The sequence below is a fragment of the Microtus pennsylvanicus genome, chromosome 1 (assembly GCF_037038515.1).
Source record: "Microtus pennsylvanicus isolate mMicPen1 chromosome 1, mMicPen1.hap1, whole genome shotgun sequence".
NCBI lineage: Eukaryota > Metazoa > Chordata > Mammalia > Rodentia > Cricetidae > Microtus > Microtus pennsylvanicus.
The window spans coordinates 211,133,529-211,158,350 of record NC_134579.1 but is presented as its reverse complement, the minus strand read 5'-3'; the positions used below and the strand labels follow the sequence as shown (position 1 = coordinate 211,158,350).

The 24,822-nt window shown below is 47.9% G+C and overlaps 1 protein-coding gene across 2 annotated transcripts in view; it reads right to left on the bottom strand.

The window, feature by feature from the left end:
- Window positions 1–2,632: 2,632 nt before the first annotated feature.
- The window catches only part of Zdhhc14 (zDHHC palmitoyltransferase 14), a 247,066-nt gene continuing 224,876 nt past the window's right edge, over window positions 2,633–24,822 (bottom strand). The window contains exons 8-9 of one of the 2 annotated variants that reach the window (XM_075950352.1): window positions 18,041–18,143; window positions 2,633–3,714 (exon numbers count right to left, since the gene is read on the bottom strand). In XM_075950352.1, coding sequence (XP_075806467.1) covers window positions 3,313–3,714; window positions 18,041–18,143 — 505 coding nt within the window. In that variant the 3' untranslated portion in view covers window positions 2,633–3,312. The remainder of the gene's footprint in view (window positions 3,715–18,040; window positions 18,144–24,822) is intronic. The other variant, XM_075950350.1, reaches the window with a different exon arrangement.

Here is a 24,822-nt window from a genome sequence, read left to right as displayed (position 1 = left end):
CGGCATCATATCCAGGTAGACCCCTGACACCTGCGAGTGAGCTCCAACCTGAAGCCAGCGCTGGGGAGCAGGTGTTCCAGGCCCAAGAGGATGGTGAGGAGGTTTGGCTCTGAACTGGAACATGCGTAAGTCTGGGTTGGAGAGGCCCCTGAAGCCTCTGAAAGGTTCCATCCCAGCGATTCCTGGAGATGCCACCCAGTCCTGCACCCAGGACACCTATGGCAACTTGGATACATTCATTTCTTGCTGTTGGTCTAGAGAGGGTCCAGGCCCACGGTGAGACGCACACTAAGGCTCACCCACGCAGATGGTGGTGGAACATGGCTTGCAGAACGGGGTTTGCATCTTCTTTTGCAGTTACATGCTGCACCCTTGAATGTCCTTAGACCTTGTCTGAACCCATCAAAGACCATGGGTGACACAGGCAAAGACTTAACAGACTTGGAGGTGAGGGTCATCCTGAGAGGCTTGCTGGGTGGGAACAGGCATCTGGCACTTTGCTGGCGTGGGGTAGGATGTAGCATAGAGCTGAAGAATCATAACCAAAGCCGGAACAAACATTTTTCACGCGGGCGCAGCATAACACTATGCTGATTGCTCCCGGCACAGAGCGGCCTGTCATCCTGTCCACTCAGAAGCAGGTCTAGACCAGGGTGGTCTGGCTAAATCCAACCTTCAAGTGCTTGAGAGGCCCATGGTCTCTGGAGCATTCCTGGGAGAATGGAAAACAAACACAATTTTACCCCCACCCTCACCCCCATGTGTGTTAATGGCCCAAGCCTGACAGCATAGTGAAATATTCATTTTATTTTTTTTCTAGCTAGCATTCAATCGATTGCTACCTCTCTAGAAGCATTTAGAAATGCCAAGGTCTACTCAGCCACACTAGATGGACCCAGTTAATGGGAAATGCAGACCACTCCCCCCGTTACTGAAGTGGGTCCCCCTGAGCCAGAGTCATGAATTTTCCATATTCCCAAGCAACAGAGGAAAAGGCTGTGGACGTTTTGTCGGTTTTACAACCTCGTTTGTGTTAGCACGCTGTCTCATTAGTGCTAACCTCTCCTTTGAGCCTGGTCTGGATTCATCTTCTCCAAGTTCCCCAAACCTCTGTTTGATAAATGGCGCCACATATGTATAGAGGATGGGGTTAGAACAGGGTAACTGATAAGCATATTCACTTTTCAGTTTTCTTATGGGATTGGGTCCCATGGCAACCCCCAGTCTATGGATGCTCAGGTCTCTTATGTAAAATTGCACAGTGTTTGCATATAGAACATGCACACACCTTTCTGTAGAAACTGAATCATCTCCGGTGCAGTTGAATTGAGAATCTCACAGTGTGGTGCTATGGAATCGTATTTAGGAGCTATAACAAGGAGAGACATCTACACCAGTCAGGATGGACACCCGCCCCCAAGTAGTTTTAATTCGTGGTTGACTGAATCCATAGATGAAGAGGAAGAGACAGAGAGCCCACTGTATTAGGTGACTTATCTGTCACGCTATCATTGCATTGGAATTTTTAAAATGGAGCTGTTGGAAGAGGGGTTGGTTACAGGAAATTGGCAACAACTATATTGGGGTGCCAGGAATGGCTGGTCTCCACCCCTAGAATCTGGGAAAAGACCAGCCACATTTGATCCCAGGGTCAGGATGAGTCTGAGCCAGGATCTCCTTTCTCATCACCCTAACCCTCTCCAGGGGCAGGGAAGAGGCAGTGGTGGTTGAGAAGGTGTAGGGGGGCTCTTGTGTGGAGTCTCTTTGTTTGCAGACGGAAACCTTTGACTGTGTGCGGGGTTGTCGCAGAAAAGCTCTGTCTAAATTCCAGACAATTAGGGGCTCTGGAAAACTACACAATGAAAACCGGCTACATACAATTCACCTCCCATTTCTCTACCGCCATGGGGTGTGATAGTAAAGGCCGCTCAAAGATGACCCAAGAAGACATAGGCAGCCATTTTCAGCTGTGACCACGAGACCTGGATGGAACTGGTTTAATCCTGAGTAAAACTCTCTCTCCTTTTTTGCATTAGTGAGAAATGTACCTTGCTCTGAGATGGCCGCAAGGTTCTGTGAATTGGGCATGGGATGTGGTGCTGGAAAAGAAGGCTGGAGAGAGTGGTGGTGAGCTCCTTGCAGCCGCTTTCAGATCAGTCTGGCTCCCTAGGATGTTGCTCCCTTCTGGAGGACAGATGAGCGAAGCAGCCATTTTAGAGTCACCCTCCTGTGTGTTCAGCTTAGAGCACGAGCTACTACGTAACCTCAAGTCCAGTATGGCGCCAGTGTTGCTTCACAAGGGCTGTGAAGTGTCTATGAGGTTCTGCAACACCCCAGCATCACACAGACTGAGAAGACAGCCAGACAACAACCCTTCTCCTGAGTACCCTTCCCTTCACCTACTACATGTAATAGCCGTGTGGGTGGCTTTAAGTGTAGAGCAAACCCTGATAAACCTGTTTTATAAACAGACCCTGAAGGGGAGGGTGTCAAGGGTTGGGGACTATTGGCAAGCTCAGCTCCCACCCAGGAGTCACCCGGTAATCCCACAATCCTAAAATCTGAATTTTGGCTGTGCTGAATTATTCCTTACCAAAGATAATGTAAACAAACAAACAAACAAACAAACAAATGACTGTTTGTATATAAGCTGTTAAGGACAATTGTATACAGATCAAAAAAATAGCAGAGGAGTCATTTTATTGGCTGTCCACAGGAGGTTCTTCACACAGGAGGCGAGGACTCCCAAACGGTGGCACAATACAACACCCCATCTAAGCGCTGGCAGAGGTTAAATGTCTGTCCCTGGCAGGACGGGCCCCAGTAACCCTCTGCAGCTAAGTCCGCGCAGGAAGGCATCGCCCTTTGTGCTCAGTCTGTCGCTCTGGAAAGTTTCACAAGATTAAAAAGAAGGAAAGGAAGGAAAACAGAGAAAGCAGCGTGTCTTCTGGTATACCACCACTGTAGCACGAGTGTGGCATGCAAACCCAGGTCTGGTCGGCCTTTCCCGTTAGGAGTTTTGTTTTGTTTTAACGAACAAATGGAAAGGCCTGTCAATTTCAATTAGTAGCGTTACATTAAGTGCAATTTCAGTCTGGCCGCCAGTGTCGAAAACCTTCCTCGTGTTTGTTCTAAGAGCAGCCGACAGAGGGCGCTGCATCCACGCAGCCTCGTTCATTCCAGGCTCCTCCTCTAGAGGAGCCTCTCTTCCCCGGCCCATCTGGCAGATTCCAAACAAAATGTCCACTTGGCTAGGTCCATTGTTTTCTTTCCGTTTGTTGTCACCTGTGGTCCCGCGGCTGGCCATGCAGGTCACACGGAGCTGAGTTTTACTAAGCCCCGCACGGAGTCTTCGTGCAGAGAGTCCTGGCTGGCCAGGCCCAGCATATGCATGGTGCGGCTATGTGTCAGGGGACTGCCTGCCCCCAGCATCCTTGGCGGTGACGGTGCCTCATCCGGGGTCAGAAACTGGTGGCCCCCGTGCTCGTCCTTCAGGGGCATAATGTCTGAGAGCGTGGCCTCGGTGGCAAGGTTGGGCATGGAGGAGGGTGGCGTGGGCTGACCCAGAGTCAGGCTAGCACACGGGGTGCCCAAGCCTGGCTTCCCAGGCATGTGCAGCTCTTCGCTGGTGAGGCTCGGCTCGCTCTGAAGCAGAGGAGTGGCTGCGGCCTGCAAAACGAATTTGGTGCTCTGAATGCACTGGTCTTGGTCGCACTGGAGAGCAGCGGGAGCCAGCAAAGAGAAGGTAGAGAGAGGCAGGGAAGGGAGAGGGTGACATAGGGGCGGGAGAGTGTGGGAGAAGAGAAACCGTTAGTGACTGGTCAGTAAGGCAGAGAGAGGCAAGGAGCCGGCATCCAGAGAAATGACACATACAAATCTGAGGGGCCGAATACAGTGCTCTGATGAGCGGGACTCACTGATGGGCCTCCAGGGTGCAGTGTCAGCTATCAGCTATGATACCCATGGCCTTCACTCCAAACTTACAGGATGCCATTTAAAAATAATCCCGGAAAAGTTACAAGATTTTCCCACCCTCAGCAGTAGAGATCACTGCTTCTTGTAGGTTGAGAACTTTTGTTTTTGTGTATGTATTTGTATGTGGTGTATACATATGCAAGTGTATACATATATGTGCATGTGTTTGTATGTGCACACCCGTGCATGTGGGGGAGGGGGTGTTGAAATCAGGTACCTTTCCCCATAGCATATGTACTGAGGCAGAGTTTCCCTCTTGAACCCGGGATGTACCAATTTTATTAGTCTAGCTGGCAGGCTTACTCCAGCTACCCTTATCTGCCCCCCATGAGCTGGGATTACAGGTGGCTGACGTCACAGAGCAGTGAGACACATTTCTGGTTTGTGAGACGGGGATCCCAGTTGCTCTGCCCACCTTGGCTTTGAAGTGTGTAGACACTTGAGAAGCCAGAAGCCACTGCACAGAACATGGGAATCCTAAACTCCATCCTGCCCGGCTCCTCATAGTAGAGTCAGAAGGAAGCTTCCCAACAGCAAGGAGAAGCAATGAGTGTGGAGCTCGGATCAAACTACTAGCTGGGGAACAAGCATACTTCCTCTCTTTAAATAGGAAGGACTAGGGCACGCAGGGGCTGTGGGGCTTGCTCAAGACCTCACAACTAGATGGATCCAGTGTTGAGGCTGGGTCCTTTGACTGCAAACCAACAACAACTACATATGGAGCTTGGTAAATATTGGCTTTATGTGGCTCAGTAGTCCCTGATTAGAACCACACACTAATAGCCCTGTTACTACCAATTGGCACAGCCAGATGTGCCATTCATCACTGGCAACCCAGAAGCAGCCCACAGGAACACGTACAAAGCAACCTTAATGGGGGCAGCAAGAGCAACTGCCTGAGATTGCAAATGTCTATTTCATCCCCTGTTGCTCACGCACCCTTCCTGGAGCACACCTTTCTCAAGTTCCCTCCGTCTAAGCCTAGATGGGAAGGCTGAGGGCTGCAGAAGTTGAAAGCCCCTGGCTTCAGGGCTGGAGCCAAATTCAAGGGGGGTTCTGGGGGATGATATAGCAATGGGGGTGGGGAGTTTTGTTTCATCCCAGCCAATGGAATCTCAAAGAAACAAGGAGGTGAGGATGTGAAGATACAAACGTCACTTCGCTGGCTTAAACAACAGCTGTGGCCTGGAGGTAGGGCACCATGAAGCCAAGAAAGGTGAGGCTGGCCCCGTGTTGGCACTGCTTCCTTCTGAGGTCACATTCTCTGCATATATGTTTTCTTTTTGTCACCGAAGCTCTCTGGAGCGGTGCAGTCCCATACTGTGACCTCTCCTGGGATTCACTTTTTTTTTAACCAGGTAGACTCGGCTTGCCAAAAAAAAAAAAAAGGGCCACTGCACTGGCTGGAACTCTGTTGAAATGCTTAATAGCGACACCTGGTGGCATCTGGTCTGTGGAGAGTCTCAGCTGGTAAAATGTTTGCTGTGCGAACCCTAGGACCCGAGTATGATTTCCAAAACCCATGTTAAAAGAAAGGACGAAAGAAAGGGAGGAAGGAGCCAGGCAAGGCCGCATATACCTGCAATCCCAATGCTAGGAAGACAGAGACGGTGGATTCTCAGGACTGACTGCAGCCCAGACTACTTGATGAGTTCCAGTCCAGTGAAACAAGGAGGCAGCGCTGGCAGAACACCACCTGAGGCTGACCTCTGGAATCCACATCCACCCCCACCCCACTCCCGCCGTATCCTACACACATCTGCACACACACGGGCATGGACAAGTGTGCACATCTGCGGAAAGTCACGCTGCCATCTCTCCAAGTGTCTACTTTATTTTTATTTTTTTTTTTTTTGGTTTTTCGAGACAGGGTTTCTCTGTGGCTTTGGAGCCTGTCCTGGAACTAACTCTGTAGACCAGGCTGGTCTCGAACTCACAGAGATCCGCCTGCCTCTGCCTCCCGAGTGCTGGGATTAAAGGCGTGCGCCACCATCGCCCGGCCCTCTCCAAGTGTCTACTTTAAACATTAAAAACAACACCTTTATGTGCATTGGGGTTTTGTCTGCATGTGTATCTGTGTGAGGATGTCAGTCTTGAGGTCACAGACAGTTGTGAGCTGCCATGTGAGTGCTGGGACTTGAACATGGGACCTCTGGAAGAGCAGTCAGTGCTCTTAACCACCGAGCCATCTCTCCAGTGCCCACACATTGTTTAAACATCTAAAAGGATGGGTAGGCATAGTTGTGAATACTCCCTGATCGCAGTCTGTGTTCACAGATCTCCTTAGCCTGTGTAACTCCCCCTTGCTTTGTATGGTTCCAGTAAGCATAGGGTTGGGGCAATGCGCCTCAGGGCTGAAATCCTGCTGCCCTGTGTCTCTAAAAACCATCTGACTCATTCAGGGGGCACACAGGACTCAACCCTGCCAGCAGAGTACAGCTTATATCCCTGTTTTATTGACTGAACAAGGGACAGGGTGGGGCCTCATCGGATTCTAACCAGTGATCACAGGAAGGCTCTGCACACTGCAGCTTATAATTTCCATACTATAAATAGTGTCTGCGTGAACATCTCCTTTGAGAACCTGAATAAAATGAATGAAGACTATGCAAAAATGTAATTGTACTGTATAGCGTGCGCGCGCCCATGCACATACATACACACACACACACACACACACACACACACACACACACTACATTTTTTTTCAGGTAAGAATTTTTCTCTATTTATCATACTGTCCAAATTCTAAGGATGATGGTTGGATGAACTGTCATGGTTGTGAATGAATTTGAGAATATTATAGGTTTGGATTAACTTTTGCTTCTAATTTCTATTTCCTCTTGTTGATTAAAAAAGTTTCTTTAAAGTTTCATTTATCTATTTATTTATTTTTTGTGGTGTGTGTGGGGGGACAGGGATAATGTTTAGGAGCTGATCAGATGCTCTCCTTTCACCCTGTGGGTATTGGGGCTCAAACTCAAACTCAGGTCCTTAGGCTTGGCTGCAGGTGGCTTTAACTGTTAAGTCATCCTGCCGCCCCCACCTTTGTTGATATTTGTATTTAATTTTCTTACTCTCTGTCTCTACATATTCTACTTATTGTCCCTCCATGTTTTTCTTTGATAGATTCTTCCCCTTGCATTTCTTCTTGTTTTTTCTCATCTATTCTCCTCCCTTTCCTCTCTCCCCTCTTCTCTCCCTTTCTCTCTCTCTCCCTCCCACCCTCCCCGCGCACAAATGCAGGCTCTCCTTGAGCCACTTCCTGTCCCTCTGCTTTTCTAGCTTTTCATTTGAGGCCTTTTGACCTTCCAGCAGTAGAGGGCGCTATGACTGCTTGCGTGTTTCTCTCTGAGTCTGGTGGCTTTGCATCTAAGGTATATTTGAATTTATCTACAGGTTATGTAATTTTTAAGAGGAAAAAGTGCCCCGATTTATGATGCTGACAGTTCATCTGCATGAAGAGCACATGGAAAGAAACGAATATGTTCATTTTCAGAATAATCCTTTAAAAAGGGCTGCATTAATCAAACACTGGTTATAGCATATGAAATTACTGGACTTTTTTTATATTAAAAATTGGCCAGATACTGAAGGGGGACAGAGTAGAAATTGACTGTGCTGTGTCTGGAATGTTGTGACTTTTGCTCTGAGTCACAGGCCAAAGGCAGTGTCCACGTTTACATGGTGAAGAAATTATTTATGGTTTCAGATGTTCCGATGTCATTAGATTACGTTACATGTGATCTAATGCAAATCACACTAGATGAGAATTTAGTGCTTTAATGTGAAGACAGAGGGCTGGCGAGCTGGCTCAGTGGGCAGAGGTGTCTGCTGCCAAGCCCGAAGACCTGAGCTCCTGCTCAGACCCCACATGATAGAAGGAGTGAGCTGACTCCCATAGATGTCCTTGGACCTCTACAAACACAGCACTGGATGCATGTGTGGATATGCACACACACACACATGCACACGCACACACACACGCATGCGCACACACACACATGCATGCGCGCGCACCCACACACTACGTAAATAAATAAATGTAAAACAAAGAGAAAACCTTAAAAAAAGCAAACCATCAGCAAGATCATTTACTCTCAATTTCTATAGACTTTTGGGTAAAACTTGGGACACACTCTATTCTAGTCTGAAATAAACCCAGTATTTCGAGGAAAGTCTGAATTTTTGAAATGCTAAGAACTTTCTAGGCAGTCTAGATTCACATATACAATGGCTTAGATTCCTCGTAGCTTTCGCTTCAACTCTGTCAGAGGACTCAAGCTGGACAGGGTTGACCTCTGCTAGGCTTAAAGCCCTGTCCTGGGCCTTAAGGGCACACATTTACAGTCAGAAGACCAGCGCACCTTCCAGAGTCCTCCTGAAGTGCAGATTCGGGGAAGAGCGAACAAGCAATAAGCTCTTAAAGTTGCTTGAGCGTCTCCCCCACAATCCGTGACTTCAGGCTCTGCATGGAGACTCCTGCAGCTCCAGTTTAAGATTCCATTCTCTTCATCACTTCCCTTCCTTGGATACTTTAAGGTTACAGGCACTGGAGATGGGTTTTGGTCACAGTGAATGTGGCAATTTGGACATAAAATGTCCCCTAGAACACTTGGTCCCTAGCTGGTGGTCAGGTTTGGGAAGGTTGTGGAACCTTTAGGGGGTGGAGCTTTCTTGCAGGAAGTACGTCCCTGGGCACAGACTTTGAGAGTCTATGACCTCTCTCCACTTCCGTTTGGCTCTTTGCTCTGGCTTCCTGCTGCTGTGCCTCTCCTACCATAATGGACCCTTCCTCCGTATCTGTAACCTCGAATAAACTCTGCCTTCTAGAAGTTGCCTTTGGTCGTGGCATTTTATCACAGCAGTAGAAGAGTAGCCAATGCAGAGATCGTCTCGTATGTCACTGGGAGAGTAGGTAGTGAAGGCATCTGGGCATGTGGGAGCATCTGCTGTCTCAGGTCATCTACTCAGAGACAAGACTTCCACCCTCAGGAGGGAGTGATGAGTGACAGGCATATACTCTCTCTACAAGAATGGCCAGAAAGACAGATGCAGATGGTGGCAAGTGGTGACAGTAGAGGATGAGCGGCGGTAGATTCCCAGGAAGAGTAACTCACAGGGAAAGCTCTACGGCCAAAGAAATTCCCCAAGGCCTAGCATGGCAGCCCTGCTGGGTAGAAACACAGAGATCAGGTATGGGGATACCAGTGGCTGGATCTGAGGGTTAGGACATTGGAGGATGCTGGGCAGGGAGGGGATATAGGGAGTCGGCCATAACTCTTAGAACAGGGCTGGGATCTCTATCAGGACCTGTAAGTCAGTAGCTACAACAACGTCAAGAGTTGAATAGGGATGCTGCAGTTGAGACAGACAGGGCTGATTGGTCTCATCAATGCCCTCCATCACTGTGGCTGGCATTCAGCTAAGACACCAACAAGGTGAAGCTTGAGAAGAACAAGAACTGTCTCCTATCCAGGCATGGTGGCGCACACCTTTAATCTCAGCACTCGGGAGGCAGAAGCAGGTGGATCTCTGTGAGCTTGAGGCCAGCCTGGTCTACAGAGCCAGTTCCAGGATAGGCAGGGCTGTTACATAGAGAAACCCTGTCTCAAAACAATACAACAACGAAGACCAAAAGAGCTGTGTTCTAAGGTAAGACAATACCATGCTAGCAAAGCTGAAGAGTAAAGTCTGACCAGTTCTTTACAGCAGACAGCAGTGGGAGGAGCCTGAGAAGCCCCATGGATTTTCACAGTCCTACACTAACCAAACATGACACAAGCCCATAAAAATTCAAAGTGATTAACCAGCAATTCAACGATGGGCTAAAATGGGAATGGTCATTCTTCAAAAGAAGTTCATAAAGTCTAAAGTAGACACTAGGCCACCCGGAATGTCCATTGTTCAATTAAGTATTAGCAAACACACGAATAAATGGGAAACTGTGACAGGACCGAAGGGAAATTATGGAAATAAAATCACAATAACTGAATTCCCCAGAGGAGCTTGGCAGTGGACTGGAGATGCTAGAAGAAAAAGTTCTGGACATCAAGAAAGATCAGAAGACGTGACCCAGGCCAAGAAACTGAAAGAATTTGCAGAACCATACTCAGGGTCATGGGGACCTATCCTCCGGCCTGATACTGAATGCTCTAACGTATATAATCAGAATCCCTAGAAGAAAAAGAAGATGACTAATGCAGAAAAAGTTACTAAAGACATACCCCAAGCAGCATCCTAGTGGTCACTTTGGACCAGCCTGGTGGTTCATCTGGTTTGAGTCCATACAGGAAGCTGTTACACCAGCCTGAAGAGTTGCAAATAGTTTGGATTGGGGGGCACGCAGGGAGGGGTGGCTAATTGCATTTACTAATACTGCCACTTGCCAGAGTAGAGACTGCCAGCATGTGAGTTTATTAGTTTTCTGTTAAGACAAATTACTTGATAAAGGCAACTGAAGGAAGGTTTTATTAGGTCTTTCAGTGGGATGGACCTTGATGCCAGGGTAGGCAGTACAGTCAGGGTCACAGAACGTGCCCACCATCAGGAAGGAGAGAGAGAGAGAGAGAGAGAGAGAGAGAGAGAGAGAGAGAGAGAGAGAGAGAGAGAGAGAGAGAGAGAGAGAGAAGAGAGAGAGAGAACTGCCTTCCCATGCAGTCTAGGACCAAGCCCGGAGAATGGTGTTGCTCACTTTAGCATGGGTCTTCTTCAATGAACTTAACTAACACAACCCTCAGAAGTGTGCCCAGAGGCTAAACAATCCCTACAGAACCACACACTTGGAAACTTGCTCCCTAGGAAACCCCAGATGCAGTCAGGTGATGTTTGTTAACCCTCACAGACGGGCATATTGATCACATCAGAAGAGGCTATAGATGGATCACACACAGGCATAGGCTGGCTTTGGGACTGTGACAGATGAATCGTGTTCCGCAGGGTAAGCTTGTGGGGTGTGACTACCTCAACATCATGAAAACACCTCCATGTAGAAGCCCTGGGGTAGAGGGTTAAGAAGAGCGCTTTTTATGGGGTCAGTATTGCTAAGGATGAAACCTCAGCGCAGTCCCCGGTTAGCTGTGCCACACACTTAATATCGAGGAATTTGTCTCCTCAATAGGACAATTAGCATGCTCTCACTTGGTCTCATTAACACCTCACCTTCGAGAAGATGAAATGAGATGTAAATAAATGCAAAGGATCGAGTCAAGTGGCACACAGTAATTATTGACACAGTAATTAGTCTCAACCTCGTTCCTTCTCTCTCCCTTAGCCGCCACTACTGATAACAATTATTAGAGACTATTGTAGACACCGGGGTTGAAGTATTGAACCAATGGCATTAAAACACACACACTTATTATTACTGTTGTTCTATTACTATTATTAAAATGGGAACTTTTGTGTAGGTGTAGGTGTGTAGGTTCACATGTGTGTGTAAGTGCTTGTGTTGGGATGTGGGTGTACATGCCAGTGCTGAAGCCAGAGGACGGTGCTGGGTGTCCTGCTCTGTCACACCTGTCTCGTTTGAGACAGGGTCTGCCATTGAAACCGGAAGTAGGTTGCTGGCCAGCAAGCCTTGGCAATCCTGTTTCCACACACAGTGCCATGGTGACAGGCGTGTGTGAGTGTCATGCCTGACTCTTAACATAGTTAAGATCTGAGCTCAGGTCCTCATGCCTGCCCAGCGAGTTCTCTTATTCATGGTCTGTCCGTCTGGTCCTTCCAGGTGAGACATGATCTCATGTAGCTCAAGCTAGCTGGCTTGCCACGTAGTTGAGGATGACCTTGAACTTCTAATCCTCCTGCCTCCGTCTGTCAAGTGATGAAATTAGAGGCCTGAGCCACCATACCTAGTCTGAAATGCTCTTGAAATCTAAGTCAAATATCAAATTCTTGAAATTCATACATCCCTGAAATCTGACTTTATTCTCCTTAGAACATGAATGATGATGATAAATCTCTCCCCATAGTAGGCTTCCACGGGGGAGGGAACATGAGGGCGACAGACTGTGGGGACTGAAAGACTCTGGGAGAAACTCATACACACTCCAATTTTCCACGTTTCTTCACCAGCGCACAGCATAGCATGGAGTTCAAAGTAGGGACTCAGGTCAAACTGTGTTTTCATTAGGCAGACTTCCCTAAGCTCTGCACACCCAATTTCTTTATCTGAAAAATGGATCCAATGTTAGTGCCAATCTCCTGGGGTCATCGTGGAGGTCATAGGAGTGATCCATGCACTTGGTGCAGCCCATGGCAAGTCACAGCTGCTATGCTATGGAAATGGCTAACGCATGTGTGAGTGGTCATGGATGGAATGAGGTGAGCGGGTGACCGCTGAGCTCAGTGCCTGTCTTGGCACACAGCTGTGTCCACTGGCCTTAGTCTGATCGGCCTGGAACTTATGGCACGGGACCCTGGAAGCCATGAAGGTGTGTTCTGGGCACTGGGAGGGTGTGCTGGTTACTCTTCCGTCAACTGGGCATAGCCAGGGTCGTATGGGAAGAGGGAACTTCAATTGAGAGAGTGCCTCCCTCAGGTTGGTCTGTAGGCAAGTCCATAGGGCATTTTCTTGATTAGTGATTATGTAGGAGGGCCCAGCCTACTGTGGGTGGGGCCACCTGTGGGCAGGTAGTCCTGAGTTGTGTAAGAAAGCAGGCTGAGCAAGCCAGGCAGTGGCATTCCTCCCTGGCTTCTGCTTCAGTTCCTGCCCAAAGTTCCTTCTTGGGTTTCCCTTGATGGCTGGTAACTCAGGATACATAAGCCAAATAAACCCTTTCTTCTTAAGATGCTTTTGATTACGGTTTTTACCACCTCATTAAAAAAAAAAAGAAGACAGATGGCTGATAAGAAGACTGCAGGATGGAACAATGACAGCAGGTGGCAAGACAGAATGGGCTGAGTTAGTGTCGTCCCTGGACGGGGTCCTGAAGCAAGGACGATACTGACTTGTTTTCTCTCTGTCAGTGCTAGGAGTCCTTGGCTCTCCCCATTCCGGTATCTGTAGGATGACAACTCCTATCTGCCACAAGCTCTGGAGGCTGGGTGTTTTTCTCTTGTATTAAAGAGGACTGTCCCAAGTAGGACAGAGGCAGTAGGTGGGCACAGTGGCTGGAGTAAGAGAGGGGAAAGGGTACCACTGGGAATGGTGGAAGCTGTTTGAAACCTCTAAGCCCACTCCCAGTGACACAGTCCAGCAAGGCCACACCTCTTAGTCCTCTCCAAACAGTTCCACTAACTGGGGACCAAGTGTTCAGATGAATGCTCCCATGGAGAACGCTCTCATCCAAACCCCCACCCCTGGGGATGTCTTCTAAGCTGTAGTGAAAACGGAACGAGACAGCCCTCACAAATAACAGCACTTAAAAAGTTATTAGGAGAGCAGATCCTCAGAGAGCATCACTAGATGCAGTGCGGGTCTGTACCCAAGCAACTTGGCTTTGCTTCAAACTGGCTTGAAGTTCACTTTATGACTCTGACTATTAATGGATTCGCATGTTTGTTTCATATTGAGGATTAGGATACAAGATTTTTCAAATTGATTGTGAGTGCTAACTCTGTAAAATAAATCCATAAAAAGGAAAGTGATGGATTTCTTGGCAAACAGCTGGGCCAGCTGCTTCTGTTTCCAAGGAACAGAGGAGAGATGCCTGCTATCTCCGGCTGCATTAGAAGACACCAGACGGCTTGGGAGCTGTTGGGAAATGCTGGTCAGACCTTGCTGGTCTTGTTGTGCTGGCTTTGTGTGTGTGTGTGTGTGTGTGTGTGTGTGTGTGTGTGTGAGAGAGAGAGAGAGAGAGAGAGAGAGAGAGAGAGAGAGAGATGGTGTGTAGTAGGGATGTCCGTTATAGGCAGTCTAGAAGTCACGAGAGGAATGTTTTAATAGCCCCAAAGAAGTAATTGTGCTGTTACTCTTAAATACCATCACTAATTTTACCATACGTGTCTCCTCCAGGGGACTGCTGGGTGTGTATATTTGGCCCTGATGCTACTCAAAGAGAGAAAGAGCAAAGCAAACAGCAAAAGATCCGTGACCCCTGGTTGAGTTCTTTGGCTGGAGGTACCACTCTCTCAGCTGGGAGAGTTACATGTATTTTTTAAATAAAATAAATACCAAAATTAGGGCTGGGAAAATAGCTCCATGGGTAAAGCACTTCCTACCTAAGTGCAAGGACCTAAGTTTGGACCCTCAGGACCACATAAAGCTGGGCATGGTGGTGCGTATCCACACGCAGGAGCAAGATGGGAGTCGGAGGCAGGAGAGTCACCAGGAGATCACGGGCCAGCTGGCCTGGAATACACTGCCTCAAGCGAGGCGGAAGTCAGGGATCAAGAACTGAAGCTGTCTTCTGACTTCTATATGCCCTGTGGCATGAGTGCACCTGTTCTCACATGTGTGAACACACATAACACACATCCTCACATATACACAAAGATTAAAACAAGTACTCCAAAAAATATCCCAACTTGCCCCTCAGAGAATTATTCCATGAGCTTTTAAAATGATTTCAAGGTTATTATTTTATTATTGCGTGCGGGTATGTGTGTACAGAACACAGCATACGTGTGGAGGTCAGAGGAAAACTTGGCAGATGTGGTTTTCTCCTTGTAGCTTTATGTGTGTTCTGGGGGCCCAACACGGGTCATCAGGCTTGTATCCTTGGATGGAAAGTGATTTTACCCAGTGAGCCATCTGGCCGGGCCTCCACCGTGTGCTTTTATAATTGCACTGAAGTCTCCGTCTATGTCTCTTTCCTCCCACATTGACCAGTTACTGGAACTTTCTATTTAACATTTTAGCATCTGTTTTCAGAATAGAGTGGTACTGATGTAAGACAGGTAGGGATTGACAGCAATGCCTGAGACGCACACATCTCCACAGGGACACCTGCAGCTGACATCGGCCAAGAAACAGAAATCGGAACAGACTCCTAAGCACAGAGGAAGGAAAACTCAAAGCTAGAGGCCTCGCTGGGGAGTTCTTCCGCATCGGCAAAGATAAGACAGCATCCATTTTCACAGCATATTCAGCGAAAGACTAGAGGACACATTTCTGAAGTCATTCTATAAGGGCAGTTATCATTCTGACACCAACACTGAGAGAGTTTTACAGGAGAAAGAATCCACAGACCACATCTCTCGCGCCTCAGCCGAATACCAGCAAAGCGAATCAAGCAGCCTAAGAAGATAATTGTGTATCCCCGGAAATACATAAGAAACACAAGACAAATGAGAAGAGGAACGCACAGTGCAAATCTCTGGGCGGGGGGGGGGGGGTTGGTGGCAGGTAGACTGGACTGCACTCAGTTTGGGAATTGTGGGGCGTGATGGGTTGGAGGAGGAAGAACTGAGAACCATGGCCCACCCTCTTCCAGGTGGGGCTAACCTATGTGTTGGGATTGTGAGGCTCAAAGATTGGACCCATAATTGGTCAGAGCCGGAAGGGACTTTAGACACAGGAAGTCCTGGCTCCTATCTTGCAAAGGAGCAATGCTGAGGACCAGAGAGGCAGCACGAGCTCCGAATAACTGGTAGCTCTTACACTCGTCAGCCATGGACTCTCCTGTCTGACTACAACTGCTCCCGATCTTGCTACCGATGAACGCCAGGGAGGGAATAATAAGAGCGAAGGCTTACATTGTACCCACCCTGTGTCAGGCAAGATTTAAATGCTATCCATTCTCCTACTTTATCTTCACAGAAGCCCTACCAGATGACAGCATCAATGTTCTCACTTTAAGAATGGAGTCCAGGAAAGGCTATGGAACTTGTCAAACTCACTTATGGGGTAAGTGGTGGCTATTTGGTCTCTGCGGCCAGTTCTCCCTCCTTCCACCTCTCTGTCCCTCTTCAAGGTATCTACAGGCTGGCTTCAGTTCCACCATGTAATGGTTAGCACCTGGACTTCTGAAGCCTGCTGACTCTACAGTACCCCCATGTGGAAGAGAAGCCTCTGCACCACTCCTACGGCAGGCCCAAGTGTCCAGGACCATGGAATGACCACACAGTTCTGTATTATTATGGGTTGATTGTGAAATGTCTCTCACAGGCTCACAAGGTATGGCCAGTGGTGGGAGGTTCTGGATCCTTTAGGAGAAAGTAGGTCACCTGGGTGTTTATCCAAAGAAGGCATCCTCTTCCTATCTGTTCTTGCTCTCTCCCCTCCCCCACTCTGCTTTCTGTTCTCCCTGAAGTGAAGATCACACTCTGCGCATGCTCCTGCCACCATCACGTCTTGCCCGAGCACAAGAGGCCAAGCAGCTGTCAGCTGAACCATCAGCTGCATCGTGAGCCCGAAGAAGTATTTCTTCCCTTACGTTGTTCTCACAGGTATTTTGATCAACGCCATGTAAAAGCAACTAATCCATGCCCTATTACAGAGTCCAGAGTGGCTGATAGCCCCTGCACGATGCCCTTGTTTAGCTTCTGAATCTAAGGGCTGTGCAGAGCAATCTGGGGTCATTGCTAGGGGATCTCATGGAGACTAATGCAAGGCTACCGGTCTCCATAAGAACACTGCCATCTGAGGAAGGTTGCTAACACTGCCTTCATGGACTTGCTTGCATGTTGTGCTGACTCCCAGGACCTTGAATATGGGGGGCTAAGCACTATAAGCCTTTTATCCCAGGAGTCTAGCACTCAGCACACAGCAAGAACCTTGGGAAGGTGCTGGATGAATGGGTGAGAGTTTGCATGCATATAGTATGTATGCCAGTCAGAGAAGCAATCACTAGACACTGGTGGAAATTCTGCTATACTCCTTTTACAGCTAAAAAAAATTGAGTGATAATTTTCCACTGTTGGTTTAGGATTAAATGAGGTCGTTAAGTATCTTGGACATCTGCTGCCTAATAAATTCAATATCCTCCCTTTTGTGAGCACATATCCTACTCTCTCCGTTCTTGATTCCCTGAGAAATGTGGTAAGAGGCCTGCAGGGTTCCTTGTGTGGGCATGCGTGGGTGTTCATGGGGAAGAGTGCCAGAGACTGTGTTGTGTCCACATTGCTTTCAGAGGAGACTATTAGCTGGTGAAGCAACACAACTCAACCAAGGTGCCACCGGCAGCAAACAATGAACTCCTCCTGCAGGGGGCTTGAGTCCTGGGTGACCAGGGAATGGGATGATTTCCTAGCTCCAGGGCTTGGAGACAGCTGCCACCAAGCTCTCTCTGCTCAGCAGCGAGGGTTCTCCAAGTCTATCCCCAGCCAGCTCCTCTGTATGACACGGAAACTCCGTGTAGGAGACTCAGCTGCACAAATGACAAGCAGCAGGGTGGGTGGGGGCTTCAACTTCAGTTCTGCGGAAGCTGGAAGCTTCTTTAGGCAAATGGAGAGGCCACTGGCTTCTAAATACCTCAGGAAATTCAGGCTCCGAGGGTCACGGTCAATGTGCAGTGGCTGCAGATGTCCACAGTAAGGCATTTCCTGCTCTCTCCCCACCTCCTGCCTTACGGTGATTTGGGCATGGCGCATGCATGCTCAGGAGAGGCGTGCAGGGAGTTTGGTTTTCACTGTTACTAATGGAGCCCTGGGCCTGAAATTGTACAAAGCGGCTGCAAACCGGGCTAAGATTCAGGGTGGAAGTATGGAGACACATTGGTCTGCCTACTTAGAGAAGCAGGGTACATTAGTATAGTAACATCACACCGTGGGAATGCACAGCACAGGAAATGAAGACTGCAAAGCAGGTCCAGCCCTAGGGGGAAGGCAGATGCTGTCCTTTACATGATCTCTGATTGTGTGGCAGGGGCTTCCTTCAATGTGCCATATACTACTGGAGCACAGATACTGTGTGTGTGTGTGTGTGTGTGTGTGTGTGTGTGTGTGTGTGTGTGTGTGTGTTAAGTAACGAGCTAGTCACACTGGCTGGCACGGTCCCCCCCTGAATACTGTCCGACTTGGTCATTTACTTCTCCCATGCTAGCATACCAGTCATATGGATGTTCCAAATGCCCCTCCTACTAACATTTGCTTTTCAGGCATGTGTTATTAGGTTAGAGGGCATGCCAGCAGAAGAGAGGGCTTCGCAGGGAACAGTGGCCCTGATGTAGGCAGTTCCTACCATGTCACTCTGCGATTGCGTGGCCCCATACATGGTGATCCCATTGGATGGTGCTGCTGGCTGCGGTGTGTCAGGCTGGATGTACCCTCTTCTGTCGATGAGGCTGCAGAAGAACAAACACAGGAAGGAGAGGCTGAGGAAAAGCTCAAAGATAATAATGTTATTTAAATGTCTAGGCTTGGGGTCCCTCTACAGTGGATAATTTCAAGTGTCAATTTGATGAGATCTAGAATCACCTGGGAGATGAGCCCATGGGTATAGCACAAATAATAAAAACCCAGAGACAGATATAGGGGTTAAAGCTGAAGATCAGAAAAGCAAAGCAGCCAACCACCAGAGAGATCAGACCAAAAGGCAATATCCTGTCTCCATGAATCCTCAGACTAAGCCTAAGACCCGTTTTCTCACATCTTATATGCTTCTCTAGTGCTGGGACTAAAGATGTGCACCACCACCGCCTGGCCTCTATGGCAAACTAGTGTGGCTGCTGGGATTAAAGGTGTGCACCACCACCACCTGGCCTCTATGGCAAACTAGTGTGGCTGCTTTGCCCCCTTATCTTCAGGCAACTTTTATTTATTAAATCACAAATAGTATACCACTATATATGGGCATGTCTGTGGGAGATTATCTTGATTGTGAACAATCCTCACACCGTGGGAGGTACCATTCCCTAGCCTGGGGTCCTGGACTGTACACTGATGTGGGACGGACGTCCCTCTGGATGCTGCAAATATGCACTGCTTTTATTGGTTGATGAATGAAGCTACTTCAGCCAATGGCCAGCTAGGCAGGAAATCCAAACAAAGATTCAGAGAAAGGAAAGGCAGAGTCATGGAGATGCTATGTAGCTGCTGAAGGAGTAACATGCCAGAGCATCACTGGTAAGCCACAGCCTAATGGCAAGATGCAGATGAATAGAAATGGGTTAATTTAGTTGTGAGAGCTAGTCAGTAATATGCCTGAGCCATTGGCCAAACAATTGTGATTAATATTAAACCTTAGAGTGCTATTCCATAAGCAGCTGCAGGGACCCATGAATGGGAAAGAACCCAGTCCAGGGGGACCAGCTGAAAAATATTCAGCTACGGCTACAAAGGAGAAAGTGAGGTATGCATAAGCATTGTTGTTCTGTTTCCTGTGGATACAATGTGACCAGCTGTATCAAGCTCCTCTGGGTCTTGACTTTGCTGTCCTGAAGTACCCTTGACCTGTGAGCCAAAATAAGACCTTCTGCCATTAAATTGTTTTTTATCAGGGTATGTTATTCCTGAAATAGGAAAAGAGATTTAAACAGGCTCTGTAATGAACCCACCTAGGCATCTTGGAATTTTCCATAAGCATCCTCCACATGAAATCAGTTACCAAATTCTGTCACTTTTTCCTTTAGGGTACTGAGATTTGAACCTGTGTATGCTAGACACATGCTCTAACACTGAATTGTATCCTTCCCTGTCATTTCTACTTTTAAAGAGGCCTGTGGCATTGGTTGCTCCCCTTATCACTCTAAATGTTTGTCACCTGCTACAGCCCCCAACAGCTTCCTCTTTGTTACCTCCCACTGCCACAATTGTTCTCAACTTTCTTCTCTAGTTTCAAGGCTACATCATTTTATCACACCAATTCAGAAATACCTTCTGAGAGCCCACACCGTACTGTGGGAGACCAGAGCAAACCACACCTGCATGCACTCTGCTTTGCGCTCTCTGTATTCATTTTCAAACATCCCCACCAAAGCCACATTCTCTCCCACGCCTCTGTCCACTGGCATTGGCTTGAAGAGGAGCACTGGGGAATGAATTGTGCCAATCCCCGCACCTGTGAATGACCCTATTTGTAACCTATGGTTACCTTGCAAAGGTAACCATGAGAAATGAATTCCTAACTAAGGAGGGTCTCAGCCCACTAGGACTGGTGTCCTTAAGGAGAGAAGATAGATGGTAGTGCCATGTGGAGAAACAGACACAGGAAAGAGGCCACAAAACATGGACGCACAGACTAGAACGTAGAAGCTAAGACTGAGGATGGCTGGTCACCAGCAGAGGCTGGGCAGAACAAGGATAAACACTTCCTACTTAGAGGACACACGGCTCGACTGGTGATGCCTTTATTTTAGACTTCTGATCTCAGACTGTGAGAACTACATCTCAGTGTGGGACAACTGTTAATATTTAGTCAATTATATTTTAAGTAAACACTGATTGACCAGTAGCTAGGCAGGAGGTATAGGTGGGACAACCAGACAGGAAGTAGAGGTGGGTCAATGAGAATAGGAGAATTCTGGGAAGGAGGAAGCCCATTTCTCTGCATCCTGACTCTGCCACAGAAGAAGTAAGATGTGACTACTTCGCTGAATAAGGTACCGAGCCATGTGGCTAGCATAGACAAGAATAATGGGCTAATATAAGTTATAAGAGTTAATAAGAAGCCTGAGCTAATGGGCCAATCAGTTTTATAACTAATGTAGACCTCTGTGTGATTTCTTTAGGACTTAATGACTGTGGGAACCGGGCAGGACAGAAACCTCTGACAACATGTTATTTCCAGCCCCTCCTCTCATGACACTTAGTTACAGCACCCCAGGAAGTACTATACAGGCAGTACCAGACAATTTAGCTTCAGAGAATCCTTGAAAGGAGCTCCAAGTCCTGAACAGGGTTCATGACAATAGGTTAGGTCTGTAGTAATAGGTATATCTGACCACTTGGAGAATAGCTCTGCCTATATCAGGGAAGTTGCAATGGGAGGTTGTTAGATGAACCCTGGATGACTATAAGCTGCAAGATAAAATAAACCCTTTCCTCTTTGAGCTGTTTTTGGCTATGGTGTCACAGCAATAGAAACCCATTAAGACAGGCCCCTCATATCGTATGTGGTAGCTTGAATGTAATTGCATCCTTAAGCTCATAGGGAGTGGCACTATTAGGAGGTGTGGCTTTGTTGGAGTAGGTATGGCTTGTTGGAGGAATATGTCACTGTGGAGGTGGCTTTGAGGCCTCATATATGCTCAAGCTATGCCTCGTATCTTAGTTTGCATCCTGTTGCCTGCCAATCAAGATGTAGGACCATGTCTGCCCACACTCTGCTATGTCACACCATGATGATAATGGACTAAATGTCTGAGACTCTAAGCCACTCTGTTAATGTTTTCCTTTATAAGAGTTGCAATGATCATGGCATCTCTTCACAGCAATAGAAACTCTAAGGCACCCTACCCGTTTTCTCTGTCTCGCACTTTTCCCTAGGCCCCTCCTGCACATGATCAGTTTTGATTTCTCTTGACTAACTAGACTACTCCTTCATCACAGACTACACCTTCATCACAGGCTACCCTTCATCACAGACTACCCCTTCACCACAGACTACCCCTTCATCACAGACTACACCTTCATCACAGATAGACTACCCCTTCATCACAGACCACCCCTTCATCACAGACTACACCTTCATCACAGATAGACTACCCCTTCATCACAGACCACCCCTTCATCACAGACTACCCCTTCATCACAGACTACCTCTTCATCACAGACTACCCCACTTCTTGAGAAAGGCAACTCAAGCTACGTCCGAGGTGTATGGCACTGCTGACCTAGCTGGCCTGACAGAAAAGGCCCTGCTATGTGAGGACACAGAGCTGAGGGAAGAAAAGGCCAGAAAAGGCAGGAGGGAAGGGCAGAGATGAACATCATCATCTTCATTGGCCTGGGGTCAACCCTGGGGTGTCCATTAACACCCAGCCTTTCCCTATGGATTCCTCAGACTCTGTCAAGTTGATTCAATGGAGTGGGGGTGTAAAAGGGTAGAGGTCACTCCAGCCTAGCATCCTTGGTCCCCACAAGTAAAATGAAACACAGCTCAGTATGCCAACCTCAGAAATTGAAGCTAACCTCTAACCAGGTGGAGCACTATTAGTGAAAACCCAGAAAGAGAAATTGGGGTACAACTGAAGGTCAGAAAAGCAAAACAGCCAGCCACTGGCTCTTACCTCTACCTCAGTCCAAAATGGCAATTCTGTCTCCAGGAATCTCAGACTGAGACTGTGCCTGAGAGCTGTCTCCAAACATTTTACAGTCCTCTTTAGAGCTGGGATTAAAGGCGTGCACCACTGGGATTAAAGGCCAGCACCGCCCAGTTTCTACGGCAACTAGTGTGGCTACTGGGATTAAAGGTGTGTGTTACCACTGCCTGGTCTGTAAGGCTGACCAGGTCTACATACTCATCCTACACAAACCCCCCAAGACGGCACATTAATATTAATATCACGATATAAGATATAACTTTAAAACGTTCCACATTTCTTACAAATTCAAACACATTAAAATTTCAGTCTCTAAAATATCTAATCTCCTTAAAAATTTAAAATCTCTTGTGAAAGTTCAAAATCTTTCAGCTGTGGGCTTCTGTAAAAATCAAAAATTAAATACTTTCTCACTTCAAGAGGGAAGACCCAGGGCAAGTCACAATGTGAACAGAGCAAAACCAAACTCCACCAGTATAAATAATTCAATGTCTAGAGTCTGGGATTCACTCGTGGTCCTTCTGGGCTCCTCCAAGGGGCTAGGGGCCACTTCACAGCTCTGTCTGTCTGAGTATGTCTGCAGCATACTCAGTTTGTCTTCCAGGCTCCAGCTGGCTCCACTCCACCACTGCTGCTGTTCTTGGTCCTCCTGTGGTACCGGCATCTTCAAAATGCTGGGTTCTCTGCTGCAACTGGGCTGCACTTTCACCAACAGCCTACCATAGGTTCTCCTCATGGTGCCAAGCTTCAGCTTCTCTGCAAGACCCTTTCAATCCTGGGCCTTCTACTGCTCCTGAGGCTGCACTTTAACCAGTGACCTCTCCTGGCCTCTCACGGTGCCAAGCCTCATCTGCTCTCCATGACTCCTTTTATGCCTTCAAAATCAGTACGGCCTGGGTGACTCTGAGATACCAAGTTTGGCTGCCATGCAAGGGTACAACCTTGACCATCTCTGGAGCACAGCTTTTGTGCATTGAAACACTTCCAAGAAGATTTCACCTCAGTTACGCTGTTCTCTTCTTAATCACTACTAACTTCTCCTCTCCGGCTGACCAGCATCAAGTGTCCCAGCCCTTCGATCTTGCTCACCACAGCTGACTCCTCAGCCCCAGCTACCCAGAACCACAGGACCTTAATTCAAAATAACACATGGCCCTGAAAGAGTCTTTAACCTTCCTTCCGAAACTTCAGAAGCCCGGCCTCTATTGTCTGCATTACCCTCAGCATTCTTATCTTCCAGGCTCCTACAGAAGAACTCATCAAGCGTTGAGCTCAATGGCTTTTCTTGCATAAAATTCCAAAGCCCTTTCACAATCTTCCCCCAAACAACATGGCCAGGTTAGACCACAGCAATAGACCCCCAGTACCCAGTTGTCTTAGGGCTGCTATTGCTGTAATCAACACAATGACCAAAGAAGCTTGTAGAGGGAAGGGTTTGGTTCACACTTCCACATCACTGTTCATCGTCAAAAGAGGACAGGACAGGAACTCAAGCAGGGCAGGAACCCAGAGGTAGGAGCTGCTGCAGAGACCATGGAGGGGTGCTGCTTACTGCCTTGCTCCCCATGGCTTACTCAGCCTGCTTTCTTAGAGAACCCAGGACCATTTGGCCAGGGTTGACACCACACAAAATGGTCTGGACCCTCCCGCACCAATCACCAATTAAGAAAATGTCCTGCAGGTTTGCCTACAGCCAGACCTTGTGGAGGAATTAGAGGTCCCTTCCTCTCTAATGACTCTAGCTTGTGTCAAGCTGACATAAAACCAGCCAGTACAAACACCAAGTCAATCCATTTGTCAGGGAGGTCATTTTGGTCATTACAAGTTTGGATCTATGAATATATGCACAGAGCGACATGCAAATCCAGGACCAGGTTTAGGACGAGATGTGGATGGGATGCAGGGAGTTTCAGCGCCTTTTCTGGACTCTAGCATGGATTCTGGCTAAGGGAACCACAGTTTGGGTCTTTGCTCTTACATTCCTCCAAGCCCTCTCTATGGCCTACCCTAGGACTCAACATCACACTGGCAGAAAGACAATCTAAGGTGGTGAGTGATTCATGGCTCACCAAGGTTTTTCCTTGTAACACCCGGTTCTGTGTTACACCCTCGGTACAGTTTGCGCGCCACTGTACCGTCTGCGAGTCAGGCAAGGGCCTGGAGATTGAAAGAACACACAAAGAGACCTGGGTCATTCGAAAGGAGATCAGCTGAATGCCATTTATTTAACCTTGGGGAAATCCTTATATACCTAGCTGCTGCACAAGAATTTCCGCCCAGGCAGGTGGGAAATTACCATGCCAAAGATGGAGTCAATGCCCTATAGCTAATCACCAGGAGGGGCAGAGGGAACACAGGAACAAACAGAATGCTTTAGTTAGCTGACCAGAAACTGTCCTCAAGATGCACCCCAGGAACAAGGGTAGACCCGGGCCCTACATTTCCTGACCAAAGGATCCCGAGAAGGCAGTCCAGGGGCATCTGAAGCTCTTCCTGAGGGACTGGTGCCTATGAGAAAGGCCCTATCCTCATCTCCAGGTAATCCTGGGCTTTTCCTGCTTTGTCTGTTTGCTCCTTAAGAGAAGTCTCCGAAGAGTAAATGGGGGACTGGGCGGCAGTGGTGCATATCTTTAATCCCAGCACTGGGGAGGCAGATACACGTGGATATCTGAGTTTGAGGACAGCCTGGACTACAAAGCGAGTTCCAGGACAACCAGGCCTGTTACACAAAGAAACACTATCTTGAAAAACAAAACAAAAA